The sequence below is a fragment of the Natrix helvetica genome (genome assembly GCF_964273705.1).
Source record: "Natrix helvetica genome assembly, chromosome: 4".
Lineage (NCBI taxonomy): Eukaryota > Metazoa > Chordata > Lepidosauria > Squamata > Natricidae > Natrix > Natrix helvetica.
The window spans coordinates 84,544,230-84,562,800 of record NC_138550.1 but is presented as its reverse complement, the minus strand read 5'-3'; the positions used below and the strand labels follow the sequence as shown (position 1 = coordinate 84,562,800).

General features: G+C 37.0%; 1 protein-coding gene across 2 annotated transcripts in view; it reads left to right on the top strand.

Moving 5' to 3' along the window:
* CDH18 (cadherin 18) overlaps window positions 1–18,571 on the top strand; it is a 660,513-nt gene that overhangs the window by 435,530 nt on the left and 206,412 nt on the right. For both annotated transcript variants that reach the window (XM_081951851.1, XM_081951852.1), the window contains exon 5: window positions 17,865–18,340. In XM_081951851.1, the coding sequence (XP_081807977.1) occupies window positions 18,113–18,340 (228 nt within the window). In that variant the 5' untranslated portion in view covers window positions 17,865–18,112. The remainder of the gene's footprint in view (window positions 1–17,864; window positions 18,341–18,571) is intronic.

Here is an 18,571-nt window from a genome sequence, read left to right as displayed (position 1 = left end):
TATTCAAAACTTACATTTCCAATGTAGAATGATTTAAAGTTCTCTAGAACTTAATTTAGATGGCAGCTTCGTTTGAACTCATTCATTCATGGCTGCCATTTTCTAGCCTTGCCTTGAGATCTTCCATCAATATCCAAACTGTATCATTGATTCCAGCTTAGCTGATGAGAATTGTTGTATTTTTTTATGATTGTTATTCCCCCCCCCCCAAAGAATTTATTTTGGTTTTTAATTTGATTGTACAGTTTATATGTTATATTAAGGATGAAAAAAATCTAAAGATATTTATCTTGGTGTGATTTTTTTTACACTTCAAAAACCTGGCATTTTAACAGAGGTATGTAGACTTCTTGCATGCATTGAATATCCATTCCTAAATGCATGTGACATCTTCTGTTACATGACATATTCCCATAATTAAGGTGACCAACCGTCCTCCTTTAGGGAGGACAGTCCTTCTTTTGTAAGTTCTGTCCTCCCTTGAAAAGTGTCCTCCTACATGTCCTCCTTTTTGATATTTGAAGGCTAATCTGTTGCGCGTTATGTGATGTATTTTATTAAACAGTTTTTAATGGTGTTTTTTTACTTCATCGCAAGTATATTGAACAGATATTGAATCTTGTGTTGAATTTTTATCTAAAGAAATGCTAGACATTAAAATAGACGACAATTGTCTCTTTGAAGAAATTAGAAGACTGAATGCATATTTAAATTCTGAAAAATTAATACAATGGGAAAATCAACATGTTGAAATTGATAAAAGATGGGTGGATATTTTCAGCCATTTCAAAAATGAACATATTCCATGTGAACATTTATTTATACTTGTTCAATTTACGTTGTGCTGCCCTGGAACTAATGCAGCAGTTAAAAGAGTTTTTTCAATTGCCAATGATTTTTCGACAAGTGAGAAATCGAGATTGAATGTTGATACTCTAGCTGCAGCACTTGCCGTAAAATTCTATATGAAGGATATTTCTTGTTCAGATATTTCCAATATATTGTTAGAAGATGATACATTGACAAAAAATATTAATTCAATGGAAAAGTACTCATTTAAATAATAATTAATAGGCATGTAAACATAATTACAATATAAAATGTTGCAAATGTTTTTATTATGCATATATCATATTTTAGTGTATTATTGTTGCAATGAATAAAATATTTCTTTTATTTACGATATATTTTTTGCAATTTATTTGTCCTCCTTTTCATTGTAAAAAAGTTGGTCACCTTACCATAATTAAAATAAAACAAGGAGAAAAAATAAATAGAACACAGATGTGGTATGGGCAAAATTGCTAACAAAAGGATTTAGCAGTCGAAATCTGAATAGCAGTTTAAAATTTGTTCTAGCTGTTACACAATAGCACAGACCACCTGATTTTATGTGGTCTTTCTAAAAATATATATCCAAATAAATGTGTGCATAAGAAAACAACACAATTGTTTTATGGAAGAATTATTATTTCAGAAATTATAATATTGTAAAAGGACCCAATTCTATTAACCTCTATAGCAGCATGAAGGCATATTTAATTTCTCTATGATGTCTTTATGCTATGTTTTGCACTTGATGTTTGATACCAATTTTCAATTCCAGGTTTTGCCCTGTATATTGTCTAAAGCCCCAAAATGCAACATGTTTCAAAATTCAGTGGTATCTCAGTAATCATTGTTATTGGGTTCTGGGAGGAGTGATGAGTACCAAAAATGATGAGTACCAAACAAATTTTCCCCATATGGAATAATGTAGTGAGTCACAAGGCAGCTGACACTATAAACTTCCAGCCTGTGCATTTAAAACCAAACAAACAATGAGTATGGAAAATGTTCACATCAAAATGTGTTGAGTACCAAATTTGATAAGTTTCAAAGCAGTTGAGTACCAAGATACCCTCATAATTGCTGAGAAATTTGAAGTTCATAATAGTGGTATTTTCCCCACCACTTTCACCTTCCTGTCTTCAAGGTCTGTTAATAAGTAATGTGCTATGTAAAAGAAAATACTTAAATGTGATAGTGAAATTTCCTTACCCACATGTTCCAGTTCCCTCCTTTACATACCAAAAAGTTTGGTAATATTTAGATGTTACTAAATACTGTGATATTTCAGAAAATCTATCAGAGGAATTCCAAGCTTGATGATCCATAATGTACTTATAGGACTTTATATTTCAATTACAAATAAATAAGAACTGACTCTTCTACTGCTTCCTTTTTCTGCCTTTAGTAGTTTAAGCTACTCATTTCACCCCTTGACAATACTCCCAGCTCCCAAGGAGCTCCATCGAGTTTTGGAGTGTAGCTTGTAACGTGCTTCACAAACTCTGCTGCAACCTATATACAATATGTGAACTGATGAGTAAATCTAATAGCAATAGCACTTATATACTGCTTCAAAGTGCTTTACAGCCCTCTCTAAGCACTTTACAGAGTCAGCATATTGCCCTCAACAATCTGGGTCCTCATTTTACTGACCTCAGAAGGATGGAAGACTGAGTTCAACCTTGAGCCAGTGAAATTGTAATATTGTCAACAATGAATGTTAGTAGCTGCCCACTGTATGATTCTACTCGTTTTTGTTTGAAGTGTCCAAATAGTACTCTGGGAACTTCTAAATGCAAAATATATCCTTTACTACTCTAGACTTCATCTATGGTAATTAGCACAGTAGAGGGAGAACCAAAGAGAGACGTCTTATATATTGTTTGTTTCTTTAGTGTTTTAAAGCTTGATCTAGCCAGAGATGGTGGCGTGAAGCTGAAGAAACAGCTTCTGTGTTTAATTCAAAAGTAAATTTATACTTTTGTATAATTGGGGATGATTTATATACAGTAACTTTTAATTCATATAATCTTCACTGTCAAAGTTAATCGCACTATGTTTATTTCCAGGCTCCATTTCTTTTTTGGTACGATTAAAAAGTACTATGATGTTAATAAAGATGAGCTTCAATTCAGCAAACATCTAAATTATTTTTTTTTTAAAAAAACAACCTTCCATTCTAATAGGTCTAGTTAGATCCATATTTCTTTCCTATGCAAACCAGTTCAATAGAACTATCACATTTTCTGCTTAGGAGCTGAAAATCCCTTTTGGATTTTGGCTCACTCTCATCTCTGAGGGTTGGCTAAAATTGCTCTCTGTTGAAGGATTTCAGCTCAATGCCTGCTTGGATTTTGACTGCTGAAATCCAAGCAGGCATGGAGCTGAAATCCTTCAATGGGGAGCTGTTCACCTAATCCCTAGAGACAAGAGAGAGTCTTCTTAACCGATGGCAGTAGCTTGCAACCGTCTCTGCCAGCTTCCCCATTGACTTTCTGTGGGAAACCCGCAAGGTGGCAATTAAATGATTGTGGGGTGCTTGGCAACTACAGTCCCTCCCTTTGGAACACCATCGCTGCAAAAATTAGACTGGCTCCCACTTTGACACTCTTTCATAAGGCTCTTAAGACTTGGTTAACCAGTGGGCCTAGGGAATCCAGACTAGTTTGGAGATCATCAGGTAGCTTATCTGACTGTGTGTTATCACCAGGAGGATGGGGGGGGGGGGGTTATTGGGTTTTCTTTATTTTTTAATACTCTTTTTTTTTGCTACTTGTAAGCTACCCAGAGTCACTGTGAGTGAGAAGGTGGTCATATAAACTTCCCAAATAAATAAATAAACCAATTGTAAGTGTGAACAGATTGCAAAACACCCAGTTTGTGATCACATGACTCAGGGGAGTGGTGCAATATGTTACGACAGTGAGAACTCTTTCAGAGGCTTTTGTTAATTCAAACTGTTGTTAGGTGAGTGGTCATACGTCAAGGGCTACCTGTACAGTATTGTTGCACCACTTACCATGTATAGCATCAATCTACCCTAAGTATTTTCTAGTTCATTGTCTATAAGTCCCAATAAAGTGTCCTCTCCAAATCTCAATGACTCTGGGTGCCTCACAACAATCACAGAAATTACAATAAAATCAATAAACTAAATTAGAAAGTATTTACTGTTTATCACCTGCACACAGGGGTTGGTTCTTGCAGGTTCTAACTGGTTCAGTAGAAGAAGTTCCACAAATCTATCGTGCCAGTTAGAACCTGTTCCAGCTGTGGAAGGAAGGAAGGAAGGAAGGAAGGAAGGAAGGGTGGGGCTTCTTCAGAGGACCCGAGGCAAGAGCAGTGTTGAAGTCCACTCTGAAGCAGCTAGAAAAGATTCGTGTGGGTCGGAGGGAGGGGGAGGAATTCAAACTTCATCCTCCTGGTGTTGTGTGAGGCTTTGGCCAAAGGCTGGAGACAAGGACCCTGGCTCATTTATGCAAGTGTAGTTTGATTGTATTTGGAGCCACGTTGCCTTTTCAAACCTGTAATCAGTGAAGCTGGGCTGGATTTTTACATAGCTGATCCGGGGAAATTGTGTGTGCTACAGCATGGCTCTTTGCCTGGCTTCCTCCTCTGGTCTCCTCAGTGCTCACTCGTGTTCTCCCTCCCCAAGTGTAGTGACTTCCTCTCCAGGCCCCCATCTATTTCTCATACACACATACGCACACAGCTGAATAAAGCTATGTAAAAATCCAGCCCAGCTTCACTAATGACAAGTTTGAAAGGGCAATGTGACTCCACCTGCAATCAAACTACACTTGAGGAGGGAGAGCACAAGTGAGCACTGAGGAGACCACAGGAGGAGGCAGGAAGCCAGACAAAGAGCCATGCTGTAGCATACACACTTCCCCCAGTCCCTTTCTTTTGGAAGGCCTGGATTGGCTCCACTCTGGCTTCTCTGCCTCTCCTCTCACCCCAGCCTGCCAGCAGGAGGTGAGTGGCTGGGCTTTATTGCATTCCAGGCATTTCCCACCCAGACTTTCCCTCCATCTGGGCTCTCCCTTGCAGAGCTGAGCCTAGCGTGCAGTTTACTGAACGTGGTGATTTAAGACTCCTGCTAAGTGACTTAAAACCAGACATTGGGAAACTGGTATCACTTCATCAAGCTCATCCATCACATTAAGAATTTACTGAACAGTGAAGTAGTTACTAAATTTTACTGAGTTTACTAAGTTACTAGTTACTAAGGTTCTTGATAAATGACTATCAGACTGAAAACTTGGCTGGATCATGTTCAACAATTTTGTTGAATTAACATTAACTAAAAAGGTTTTTAAATTTGATTTTGAATAAATGTGCAATTAATTGTTGGTTTTGAATTTTACTGTTACTATCTTCCTTCCGTCGTGCAAACCACCCAGACACATGACCCCCCCAGCCACACCCACCAAGCCATGCCCACAGAACCAGTAGTAAAAAAAATTGAATTCCACCACTGGGTGGGGGTCACTGAGGATCAGTTTGTAGCACCAAGGAGGCGGTGGACTGAAAAGGTTTGGGAACCACTGCTCTATAAGAAAGGAGCTGGCTGCCCATCAAATTAAAGAAGGAGGGAGAGGTCTAAAGTGTCCTCCTCTCTGGAAGTAACAACATCCTTAAGGTTATACCCCCTTGCAATGGCACAGTGATTAAGTAATAATTCTGCTGCTACTATCCAATTCCATCAGTGGGTCTTGAGAAAATGAGACTAGATATCTGGTACTCCAACAACTTTCCTCATGAGATGATGGTGATAATAATGATGATAATAGAATGAATTATGTAGCATCTCTCCTGACTGAAGAAACCATGGGGAAGGTTGGTTCTGAGGTAAAGCGTAACATACAACCCCCCCCCCCCAAAAAAAAGACAATGTATTTCAGATATAGAAATTACTAGAGACATTTACCAGAACAATCAGAGAGAGAGAGAGAACAAAGAAAAGAAAATCCTGAGAGAGTGTTCTAGCTATTCCTTGTTTCATTTTGATTCAGTATATCAGTTTAAAAACATGCAAATACAAGTAGCTAAATAGGCACCACTTTGGTGGGAAGGTAAAATGTTGTATCTGTGTTCCTTGAAATATAGTTATGCTGACCACATGACCAAGGAAGCAGCTTTGGAAAATGCTGGCAACCTTGGCTAAGAAATGGAGATGAGCACTGGCCCCTAGAGTCAGATATGACTGGACAGGGGAAATATTTACTTTTTAGATCTAAATTAATTTTGAAGAACTCCATCTTCTAATTAAAAGCTTAAGAGATGTTAATTTCTGCTCTTCTTTTTCCTAGATGCTTCATGATCTCAGTTAAAAACTCAATTCCTTGCCTCTGTATTCAAAAAACCTCAGTGGATCTACCATAGATTCCAGCAGTTTCCCTTCATTGACGTGGAATCCTGTCATCCACCTTTCCACCATGTTGCCCTTTTCTATTTTCCCCAGAGATCAGCTTACTGTAGAGGTTATACACTATCTTCCTGGAACTCCCTCCCAATTACATCTTCCAGTTGTCTTTCTTATTTCTCCCCCAGCCTCTCTCCCAAATTTTCAACCAAGGATTTTAAAAACAGTGAAATTCCTTTTAATTTGTCTCAAGCAAAATTATTTCCGTCCTTCCCTGCCATTATAAGGCTAGAATTCCAAAGTGACTACATTTTTTGTACTATCTAGCAAAAAAATTTGAAATCCTCTCTCTCTGTCCATTTCTGATTTCAAAAATTTCCATATAGTCAAATATCTTTTCCTCATCTAACAATAACAGTTACTAACCTAACATCTTGGTAACCTTTTATAAAAGCAGTTTCTGCACACTAAATAATCTAAGGTCGTATCATCTGTAATCTATGTGCCAGGGACACTATTAATATGTTTGCATTAGTCCTTAACTAGAAAATTGGAGGACAGCTTGCACGATTGGCAGGATTTTTATAAGCTGTCAAAATCACACTTATATAAGCTTTATTGAAGGAGGTTGGGACATTGGATAGGCATAATTATAAACCTCAATATATCACTTATACTCCTCAAAGCATCAATCCTAAAGACATTTTCTCTTTGCAAATAATTAGTTTATCTTGTTTCTTAGGGTTTTTAAAAATTAGTTTCTAAAGAAAATTTTAAAGTATTAGTTTCTCTTGTTTCTAAAGCTGCAATTAGATACAATTCCATCTAATTTGTTCAACAGATAAGGGATGTTTGTTACGATTAGGAATTTATTTCAAGGGGAACACAAAGTCTTTGCTCAGATTCTGCTGCTATCTTTGATGCTCTTCAGTGTGGCTTTTGGAGTATTAATGGAAATTTTGTGTTGTGATTCCCTTTCCTACCTAGATACATATGGCAGCTTTTTCCATACTGCCCATTTTCTCCCGTATTGCTAACCTAGATATAGGAGGTGGGGGAATTTGGAGGAAGCCTTATGACTGTCACTTCAGGCATCATTCATGTACCTCTTCATTGCGACTGAGGACAGAAATTTTCTATTAAAGTGAACCAAACCCCATGCTGTTGTAAAAAGGCAAGTACCATGAAATATATCTCCAGTGAACCAGACTTTCCGGAGCTATGTAATAACTGGTATTTATGCACATAGTAAAACCCTTGGCACTTTCCCCAATATTTGATTATTTCAAATAATTCACAGATCACTTCTGAGTCTTTGCTGTAGTATTTCTTCCATAACAGATTTGGAGACTATGGAAGAAGGATAGTGAATGCTATTATAGTCATTTGTTTCATCTGGAAGTGCACTGCATTTTAACACATTACTTTTGTGCTGTGCTCTTCTTCCTGTGTAATTATATTTATTTATCTTTTAATTGGTTCATTTAGAAGTTCTTTTCTGCAACAGGATTTTGAAAACTAAGTTTCTTAAGGTCACGTAGTGGTTTCTACAATTCAGAATTCTTTTATTTCTTCCTGAGATCTGTTAGTCTGCCAAACACTTCTGCTTTGGGTATGAATTTTCATGTGCTTGAATTGTCTAGGGCATTAGATTCATCCTCTTAGCCAATTATGACAATCACCTGAAAGCCTAGGCGCAGAGGAACAAATTTGGAGGATGAAGTTTTCTGAAAATTAGGGTTTTTTCCCTCAGGATATCTGATTTAGCAGAAGGAGGAGCATTTTCCCCCCTGTGATGAAAATTCCTCCACAGGTTTTGAAGCAGGCACTAGGTCCAATCTGAACTGCATCCCAGATGGGAGGAATAAACATTTCCTCCCACACCTTATTCACCCTTACTCCCTATCTGCTATTTGCATCAAGAGAAAAATTCCTACATAAACATACATATATACATTCAATCAATCAATTAATCAATCAGAATAGAGCTGGAAGGGACCTTGAAGGTCTTCTAGTACAACTCCCTGCTCAAGCAGGAGATGCTATACTATTTCAGATAAGTGGCTGTCCACTCTTTTCTAAAATCCTCCAGTGATGAAGCAACTACAACTTCTGAAGGCAACCTGTTCCACTGGTTAATTGTCCTCACTTTTAGAAAGTTTCTCCTTAACTCCATTAAGTCAAAGGTCCAAGCATTTGCCCAGCCAATATTGCCTTTCTTGAGCTCCTATTGCTATTGAATAAGGTAAGTGATTTTTAGAGAAAACCACTTTGGCATTTCAGGAAAATTATGTACACTCCTGTGTTTTCTACTGTTGGGATATTTCAGCATTTACATATCGTATCTTGATAGAGAGACATGAAAAATAATGGGGAGAAGAGGATAGTAAACAATTGTTTTCAAACATCCTAGAAAGTTTAATTTGTCTGGCATGTGAGAGTTTGGTTGAAGGTGAAGAACACAGGTTGGTTACTTTTGACTTTAGCTGGCTGAGCAAAACGAACCACGAATGAATTGCAGACTTCAGTTGTTGGGCATTTTGCCAGCAGCTAAGCTATTAAAGCTGGCTTTCCCATCAACACTTATGCAAAAGTTTTTTTTTTTTAGAAATCAGCTTTAAAAGGACAGCTAAAGTTAGATAAAGGGCTTTATTGCTTAAGCCTTAATTAATGAGTCCTTAAGTAATTTAAGGCTGTTTTGTCAATCATTCCCTGCTTTCTCATATACACACATGTACACACAGAGACTGCAGTAAACTATGTTTATATTTCAGCTATGAGAATAACATTTTAAAGCCCATGCAGAACCCAAATACATGAAGAGTATGCGGGAAAAACTCAGCATTGTGATATTATTTGTCATGTGTACATTGCCTTCTTTTATTTTTTGTTCATCAATTTTTAAAGTTTTTTTCAATTTTGACCCTACTCTGTGTCTCACTATGGTATGAAGAAGGATTCCCTGTGCCATCAAATTATTTTTCTCATGATTTATTTATTTATTAAATCTTAAGTAGCATTCTACAAATCAAATAATACTCCTCGAGTATTATTTTAAAGAATACTTTGGGGTTAATGATTATTGTCAGAAATAAGGGACACAGTGGCTCAGTAGCTAAGACGCTGAGCTTGTTGATCAGAAAGGTTGTTAGTTCAGTGGTTCTAATTCCTAGTGCTGTGTAATGGAGTGAGCTCCCATTACTTGTCCCAGCTTCTGCCAACCCAGCACTTCGAAAGCATGTAAAAATGCAAGTAGAAAAATAGTAACCACCTTTGGTGGGAAGGTAATAGTGTTCCATGTGCTTTCGGCATTTAGTCATGCCGGTCACATGACCGTGGAGATGTTTTCAGACAGTGCTGGCTCTTCGGCTTTGAAACAGAGATGAGGACCACTCCCTAGAGTCGGGAAGGACTAGCACATATGTGCGAGGGGAATCTTTACCTTTACCTTATTGTCAAAAATGATGATGATGATGATAATGATAAGATCTTGTGGGACTTTTGAATACAGATTGGTAATCATTTGGGACACAACATGCCAGATATCATGGTTGTAGAGTGCCATAGCATACAGTTTATTGATATTGCTGTAGCAGGAGAAGCCACAGTCTAAGAAAAAGAACTGGAAAAAATCATGAAATATTGCGACCTGGTCATTGAAACTACATGGCTATGGATGAGACATGTAACAGTGATACCCATTTTAATGGGGCACTTGATACCACGTCCAAGAATTTTACAAAAACACATAAAGAAATTGCACCTCTTTGCAATAACACCAGTGGAACTGCAAAAAAACTGTGTTTCTAGGAACATCATATATTTTAAGAAGATATTTGGTTGGTACATAGGACTCTGGCAACAACCCATATCAACCATTAGCACCAGTCAATGGTATTTGTGACACATTTTTCAATGTTCAGTTGACTGAGTTTCATATTTAATAATAATAATATAAGTGGCTGTAGCCCACTGCTTTGTTTGAAAAAGTGCTTATGTTAGACATAATTATTTGATATTAGTGGAAATGGAGCAAGTTCACCTGGTTTCTGGCAAATGAGTACTTTGAGACGGAACTTGTTAGTCAGTTTGTAACAGAACTCATAAAAGGTTCTCAACATCTCAAATGTGACCACAAACTGCAGAAAGCCAAAATCCCCTGCTGTATGAAAGCTTGTCTCACCTGGTGCTTCCTTTTGCCAATATACTAACATAAAAAGAAGAAGAAAATCATATGGTTTTCACAGAGAAGTATGCTCCGAGCTTGCAAGTTGAGGTGAGAATTGGAGACAGTGAATAAAAGGGAAAGGTGAGAGATAGCCCTCAAGCAAAAGCAATACTTTACCAAAATCCTGTGGCTATCTGAGAGAAAGAAACAGATAGCAGACGTGTTTTGGATCTGTCTAATGAAAAATGGAGGCAGAAGAAGAAAGAAATTGAAGAGAGAGCCTCATGGAGCTCATTTCTGAAATGGAGGAAGAAAGAAAAAAACCTCTTAATAGTTGGCAACCATTTCCTTTGACTAAAGCTGCTTGGAAGAGGGAAAAAAAGAGGATAATTGCCAGTCCCCTCCAGTCTATACTCCTTTTATCCATTCTTTTCTTTTCTTTTTGTGCAGTTGGCTTACTGATCATGTGATGGCTATTTTAAAGGCAAACCCTTTTATGTACTAGTTTTAAGGCCATGCTTTTTTATTTAAATGTTTAGGAGGGTTTTGTTTTTAGATTTCTTCTTTATATTGGGGTTTTTTTAATACTTCTATTACATATTTAATACTTACATAAGATTATTTTTTAAAGAAGTGAGAGAAAGATCTACTGGATAAGAAAATAATAATACAAATAATGTAGTTGGTTTTTCCCCCTCTTGTGAACAAATTTTCAAGAAATAGTTTTCCCAAATTGTTGGGCAATATTGGAAGTTATTTTATTTTACTGAAAGTTACCTTTGCTTATGCTGAGTTTGGGAAATAATGGAAAAATATGGTGCATTAGCAACAGCAAATCTCAGGTAGCTTCTTGCTATTATGCTAGCTAAACATTATGTTAATTTACTATACTAAAACTGGCTTTTAACAAATAAAATTGTAGCAGACCAATCAAGAAAAGACCAGGAGTACGTCTTCCATCTGTTTTGGACCAAGCATAGTCTAGACCAGCGATGGCGAACCTTTTTTGGCTCGTGTGCCACAAGTGGGGGGAGTGCAGGGGGGTCGTGTGCGGGCGTGCTGCACCCATAATGCAACGTGCGACCCCCCCAGTGCGCATGCACGCACAACGCATGACCCCCCATTTTTACATGCTTTTTTCGCCCTCCCCAGGCTCCAGAGGCTTTATAGGAGCCTGGGGAGGGTGAAAATAGCCTCCCCCGCCCCCCGAAGGCCCTCCGGAGGCTTCAGGGACCGTCCGGAGGCTTCCCTGAAGCCTTCAGAACGCTTAAAACGTGAGTGAGTGAGGGAAGCCTCCAGACGGTCCCTGAAGCCTTCGGAATGCTTAAAACCACCGTCCAAGCAACCTGGAAGTCACTTCCGGTTTGCTCGGAGGGTGGTTTTAAGCGCTCCGAAGGCTTCAGGAAAGCCTCTGGACGGTCCCTGAAGCCTCTGGGGGTGGGGGGGTGGGGGAGGCTCTTTTCGCCCTCCCCAGGCTCCTATAAAGCCTCTGGAGCCTGGGGAAGGCGAAAAGTAGCTTTTAAAAAGGTGAACTCAGCTGGCCAGCGAGCGCATGCACGCTGGCCAGCTGACAGGGCAGCGCCTCGCGTGCCCTGACAAATGGCTCCGCGTGCCACTTGTGGCACGCGTGCCATAGGTTCGCCATCACGGGTCTAGACTCTAGATTAGCATTTTATTTTGACTTATTGAAGATAGTTATGTTTTTTCATTCTTTCCATCCTAAAAAAAATCCTACTTTGAATTGTTTGCCAATAATCCTTGTACATCTTTCTGATAAAACTCAGTAGATAAGTCTAGATTTTGAGGGTCAGAGTCAACTCCTATAGAGTTTTGATGTAGCATATTTCATCTCGCATTACCACATTTTTACATATTTTGCTTCATCCTCTGTTTCCCATCAAAGCTGCATTTGGATTACTTTTGCATTAAATCCTTGTTTATATTAAATGGAAAATCTTCAAATCCTCATTCTTCCATGCTTCTACCTCCAATATGGTTGCAAGGTGATCAAATACATAATTTGGTTAGTTGTCTGCATTTGGTTAATTTAGATTATTCAAATAATACAAAATATTTTCTGATTCTATCTTGCTTGGGTACAATACAACTTTAGTTATTCCTTGACTCAGCTGAAATATAAAATCACTACCAACAAAAATCTGCTATTCACAAAAGCATATAATATATTTACTTGAAGATTACAGGATTTTTCTTCCTCAGTTCGTTTATATAATGGGAGAGTAATTTTAGATTCACTGAGCATTACTAATGAGGCAAAGAAAAAGATTATGTTTACTCACTCTACAGAGTCAGTACAGATTCATCTTAAATTCAGGATAATTTCCCTTTCATATAAATGCAGACCTTGTGGTCTCTTTATAGCACTGCTGAGGAAATTAGGTGGGAATTGAGTGATCTCTAAAATTATGTTTGCTTGACAGGGTGTGATGACATATGACATATCTATTTCCTTTCTACCTTCAGACTAGATGTGGCTCCTGGCAACTACAGAGATATGTCTCTGCAGTTTGATAACATTTTTGGGGTGCAGTTTGCCAATATCTTCTCCCTAGGGTTGAGACTGAGGAATTGACCCAAGGTCACCCAGCTTCTTTTGTGGCTAAAGTGAAATTAGAACTCATGGCCTTCTGGTTTCTAGCCTGGTGAATTAACCACTGCATCAGACTGGCTCTCTTATGCTATTAAATTATCCACCTTTCCCTTACACTTAAATATAAGAGAATGAGTAGGGGGAGGAAAGAAGAAAAAAATCTCCTTATTGAAATTCTTAATTCTGCTGCTCTTTCTCTGGGTAACTGATGAGGGAAGGATGCTAGAAGATTCCTTTCTGATTTGTATTTTGAATCAAGCAGGCAAAAAAAAAAAAACCACAACATGACATTTTCCTTTTCTTTTGAGGCAGCCTTTCTGTATATTTTTGAAGTTTGGTTTGAGCATAATTTGAAAATTTAGTTAACTTCTGGCTGATTTCCTCACTTTATATTATGTATTATTTTCTTATCCTTATTGCTGAATCTGTGCTTTCTGCCCTAATCCTCTTTTCTTGATAATCTTCTTAAGCCACTGCTCTGGCTTTCCTTTTCCAAGGACCTGATTCCCCTTGTCTTCACAGCCAAAGGGATGTTTATCTACTTTGCAACAAATGCATGTCCATAAGAGTATGTGTGTGTGTGTGTGCTTGCATGCACACACACACACACACAAAATCTGTGAAATATATTGTCAGTTTTTAGCACATTCACTCTTAAGGTTAATGATGGAAATCAAATCTCTACTAGACCATTTGATATCCTAGGATATATGGCATAAATACCCCATGATAAAATAGAATTTTCAGTTATGAATGTCCAAAATTCTCCTTGAGTCACCAACACTCAAACAGCAAGGACAGGGATTGAGAGGGCTAGATGTTTATAATTACATGGGGCAGACCCTGCGTGCATGCTACTGTATCTATTGCGAACATTCATAAATTCAGACAAGTGCATGGCCAGCATTTTGGTAATATATGAATCAAGGCAGTTGAACTTGAGTCTGCAGTTCTCACAGCAGATCAGCTTATGTGCTATTCAGCTGGGCCTGTGTGCCATCCTAGTAGTGAGACTTCATTAACTATGCAGCACAGTGCCAGAGTTGGGTTCCTGGGAATTCATTAGCACTTTTCTGCTTCAATAAGCAGGAATTGGTATATTCTAATAATTTTCAGCTATGCTAGAAAATTTCATCTTTCCATTCCCACAACTAGCACCCAGGCCTTGTTTAATTATTTATTTTAATTTCAGCTTTCTGTGACTCCCTTCTGAGTTCAGAAATTTATTTCATGGTGATTCCCAGGTGATAACAAAGTACAAAGTAGCACAGTGGAAATGCATGCTTTTCTCTCTTGCATGAGGAAGGAAAGCCAGAGCTACTTTTAACTGCTTATTATTGAATTAAATATCATAATTAGTTTCAAGCTTAGTTACATTTTGTCAAGGATAGATTATGTATACTTGTATAGAAGCTTAGTAATAAACAATTCATCTTTACCTCCAATGATTGCAATTGAAACCAGTTGCCTTATAAACAAGGAACAGCAGAAGTAAACCACATACTTCTTTAATCCAAAGTACTCTGTTGTGCTAGTTTGTGATATTCAGTAAAGAACTTTTCTCAGGAATGCCAAAATTACTGAAAAAATGACTTTCATTCCAATTAATACAATACTAAAGTTTGACTATTAATATTATTGTCTTCTTCAGAAAGATGAGTTGTCTGTACTGGACTCTTTTTCATCCAAATCACTATTTATTTCTTTGGACCTTGCTAATTATCATAGTTGAAGAATTAATTCTGAGGAACCTAATGTGTTATTGAATGAACAATGAGGATAAAAGGAATTGGAGTAACAAAAGTAAAAGAAAAAAGAGAGCGAGGTCCTCCAGAGAAAATGTATTTAAGAAGACTTCAGAATGGTAAAGCAGAAGTGATTCTGGATTGTGATAAAGAGATAATGAAGCAAAAAAAAAATCTAATTTGTTTTTGAAAGAAGGTAAAATTATATTTCAAGAATATACTTTATTTTTGAAAAGGAAGAGTAAGTAAATACTACTTATGGTACGTAGTATTGTTAAGAATAACAGGAATTGTTGAAAAAAAATCATAGGAAAAATATAAAAAATCTAATAATGTGTGACTAATTATGCTTTTTTAAAAAACAATGGAACTCTGATAAAGCATTTTTGGAAAAGATATTTGCACTTTGAAACACATTTAGACTGCCATGTACATAAAAAAAAAAGAAAAAAAAAGGAAAGGAAAAATAGCAACATGCAACAAAAGCTTTATTCCTTCCCACTGACTGAGGAAAAATATACAGATTTCAAAAACTGACATGATCAAAATATATATGCTATGTTTTCCTTTCTGAAAAAAATTAGAGATGCAAAAGAATAATAATATAGTTAACAATATTCTTTATACAAGTATATTTCTAGTCATTTTAGATAGCAAAAAACAATGCACATGTAAAACACTGATTTGTATCTAACAGGGTTAATTCTTTGGAACAAGAAATGAAAGTAGAGGCTAGAAGCATTATATATGAAGTGATATAAACTATTCACATTATTTATTCTTTTCTTTTGAGAAAAGCTATGGTGCCATCTTGCTGTTATTGCTTCATTTGTATTGGAAAATATATGCATCTCCAGGGGTGCAGCTCCTTAATTAGAAAAAGACTGGGATGGTGTTTGCTCTCTGCCTGATGACGCCTGACAGAAGTGTACTTGGACAGAGTACAGATGCTTGTTCCAATGGGAATTATCATTTTTAAGTTTATGTGTAAAAAGATAGAAGAAAATTCATACTCCATCGTGGAGCTGGGTTTGTTATCAGACCCTACATCTTTCCTGTGACTTGACTTTGCTATTGCCCAGATATGCCCTTAAGACGTGTATCTTAAAATTTCCTCTACTGGCTACTGAATATATATTCATTTTTTTCCCTGCATATTACCATAAGATAATGGTACTTATAGGTATGAATTTTTTTTTGTATGAGTTGTAGCAGTTGTTTTGCTAGATTTTGGGGTTAACTGCATTGTAGAATGATTAGGAGTGCTCTGGTAAGTGTAAAATCAATCTATTCTAGACTTTTATGTCTCCAGTCCATCATACCAAATATCCACTTACTTTTGCAGACTTTAAAAAGGCATAGGATTTGCATTTATTTCATATATATATATATATATATATATATATATATATATATATATATATATATATATATATATATATATATATATATATATATATATAAAATTTGTGTTACAACCCCTGGTATGCCTAAATATGGGAGGAAGGTCACTACTCCCTCTTTCCGTCCTTCGGCTTCATCACAAAAGACCATGCAGGCAGAAAACCATATTTTTATTTTTAATGTTGCCTTTTATATTTGTGTTGTATTTGTACTGATAAATAAATAAAGGGAGACTAGTATAGATCTATTTCGAGCTAATTAGCTCTCATCAGCTAGCCATACCCTTACTGGGATTTGAACCTGTGCTGTTATATATCTCAGGCAGGAGTCTTAGCCACTAAGCCACAGGATTGCCTCCTTATCAGTGGCTCAACTGATAAGGAGGCGATCCTGTGGCTTAGTGGCTAAGACTCCTGCCTGAGATATATAACAGCACAGGTTCAAATCCCAGTAAGGGTATGGCTAGCTGATGAGAGCTAATTAGCTCGAAATAGATCTATACTAGTCTCCCTTTATTTATTTATCAGTACAAATACAACATTATATATATATATATATATATATATATATATATATATATATATATATATATATATATATATATATATATATATATATATATATATATATACATACATACATACATACACACACATACACACACACACACACACACACACACACACACACACACACACACACACACGTTTCGGCAAGATCTCACTTGCCATCCTCAGGCTTGGGCTTAAAATGGGAACGGAGCTGCCGTCTTTCTGTAAATCTTGGTGGGAGGGGATGGGGTGCTGGCTTTGTTTCAGTAAGTGGAATGATTGGTTGTGTGGTTGTATCATGATTGGTAGATTGGTGCTGATTGGTGCTGGCTGTGTGTGCATTGTTGTTTTGTATTGTAACGGCATATATATATGTGTGTGTGTGTGTGTGTGTGTGTGTGTGTGTGTGTGTGTGTGTGTGTGTGTGTGTGTTTGTTGTATTTGTACTGATAAATAAATAAAGGTCATACCAGGGGTTGTAACACAAATACATATATATATGTATATATATGGGGGGGGGAGGGTGTTATATTCAAGCCTTTTGACTACTCTAAAAACATTAGAAAAAGTGTATATTAGAGAAGGAGGTAAATGAATTCCAGTTCACACTAATTTGGGAAGTGCAAATTAGATTCAGTTGGCTCAAAAAATGCTGTGCCATGCCTAGGAGATATCACCCAGGCACTGTTTAACAGTTGTCTTTATGTGTCTCTCAGTAATGTGGAAAGTTCTGTATTTTTCAAAAGAAATGCAAGTGGGAGTTTTCTTGCTTCTCATAATCTGTCTTGAGTTGGGATAATAAAAACTACTTATAGAGGCTTGAGTATAAAAATCAACTTCCCAAAATAAATTAAATAAATAAACAGCAAATATGATGTATGGAAATTGTGTTATCTGACCTTTTAATGACCGGTAAACCTTCCTAAATAAAATAAATTTTAATATGGGGACTTCATATTCATTGTAGTTTTGTTCTCTTGATTCTATTCATCTTGATACACAATACTAATTTTAAATGCATATATATATGTACCCCATTCACATGTTCATTCTTTCAAAAGATTTCTGTGGAATACTTCCTTGGCATAACCATCTAATGCTGTAAGATAAATGTTCATTATTTGAAATAGAAAACAGAGTCTTCAGTTCTTAGTAGTATGTAATGTTTTTTTCTCTTCTTTTCCACTAGGTATAAAATGTGTGGCTTCAACAATCAGTTGTGAAGATTACCAATGTCAGCGTTTCTTCACTTGGCTTGTCATGATGTGAACAGACCAATGGGCAACTGAGTCATGGACAAGCTAAAAAAAACTTTATGGACTGTTTTCTAAAATCAATTATTTGCTTCATCCATGGGAGACTATTAACGGATTACAGTGGGAAAGAGAAAGTGGAAAACGGAGAAAGAAGCACTTTGAATTGGAAAGTGATCCTACAATGAAAATTACGAGCACATCTTGCATCTGTCCAGTCCTAGTTTGTCTCTGTTTTGTGCAGAGGTGTTATGGAACTGCACATCATGGCTCCATTAAGGTGACTAGAAATCAAACAAAACATATAGAGGGGGAAACAGAAGTCCACCATCGTCCAAAACGTGGATGGGTATGGAATCAGTTCTTTGTTTTAGAAGAGCACATGGGACCGGATCCACAATATGTTGGAAAGGTAATGTCTCTATAGTGTTCTACAAATGCCTTCTGTGCCATGGTGGCACAATGGTTAGAATGCAATTCTGCTGACTGCTGGCTCTGGCTGCCAGCAATTTGAGTCTCACTGGCTCAAGATTGACTCAGCCTTCCATCCTTCAAAGGTTGGTAAAATGAAGACCCAGATTGTTGGGGGCAATATGCTGACTCTGTAAACTGCTTATAGAGGGCTGTAAAGCACCTTGAAGTG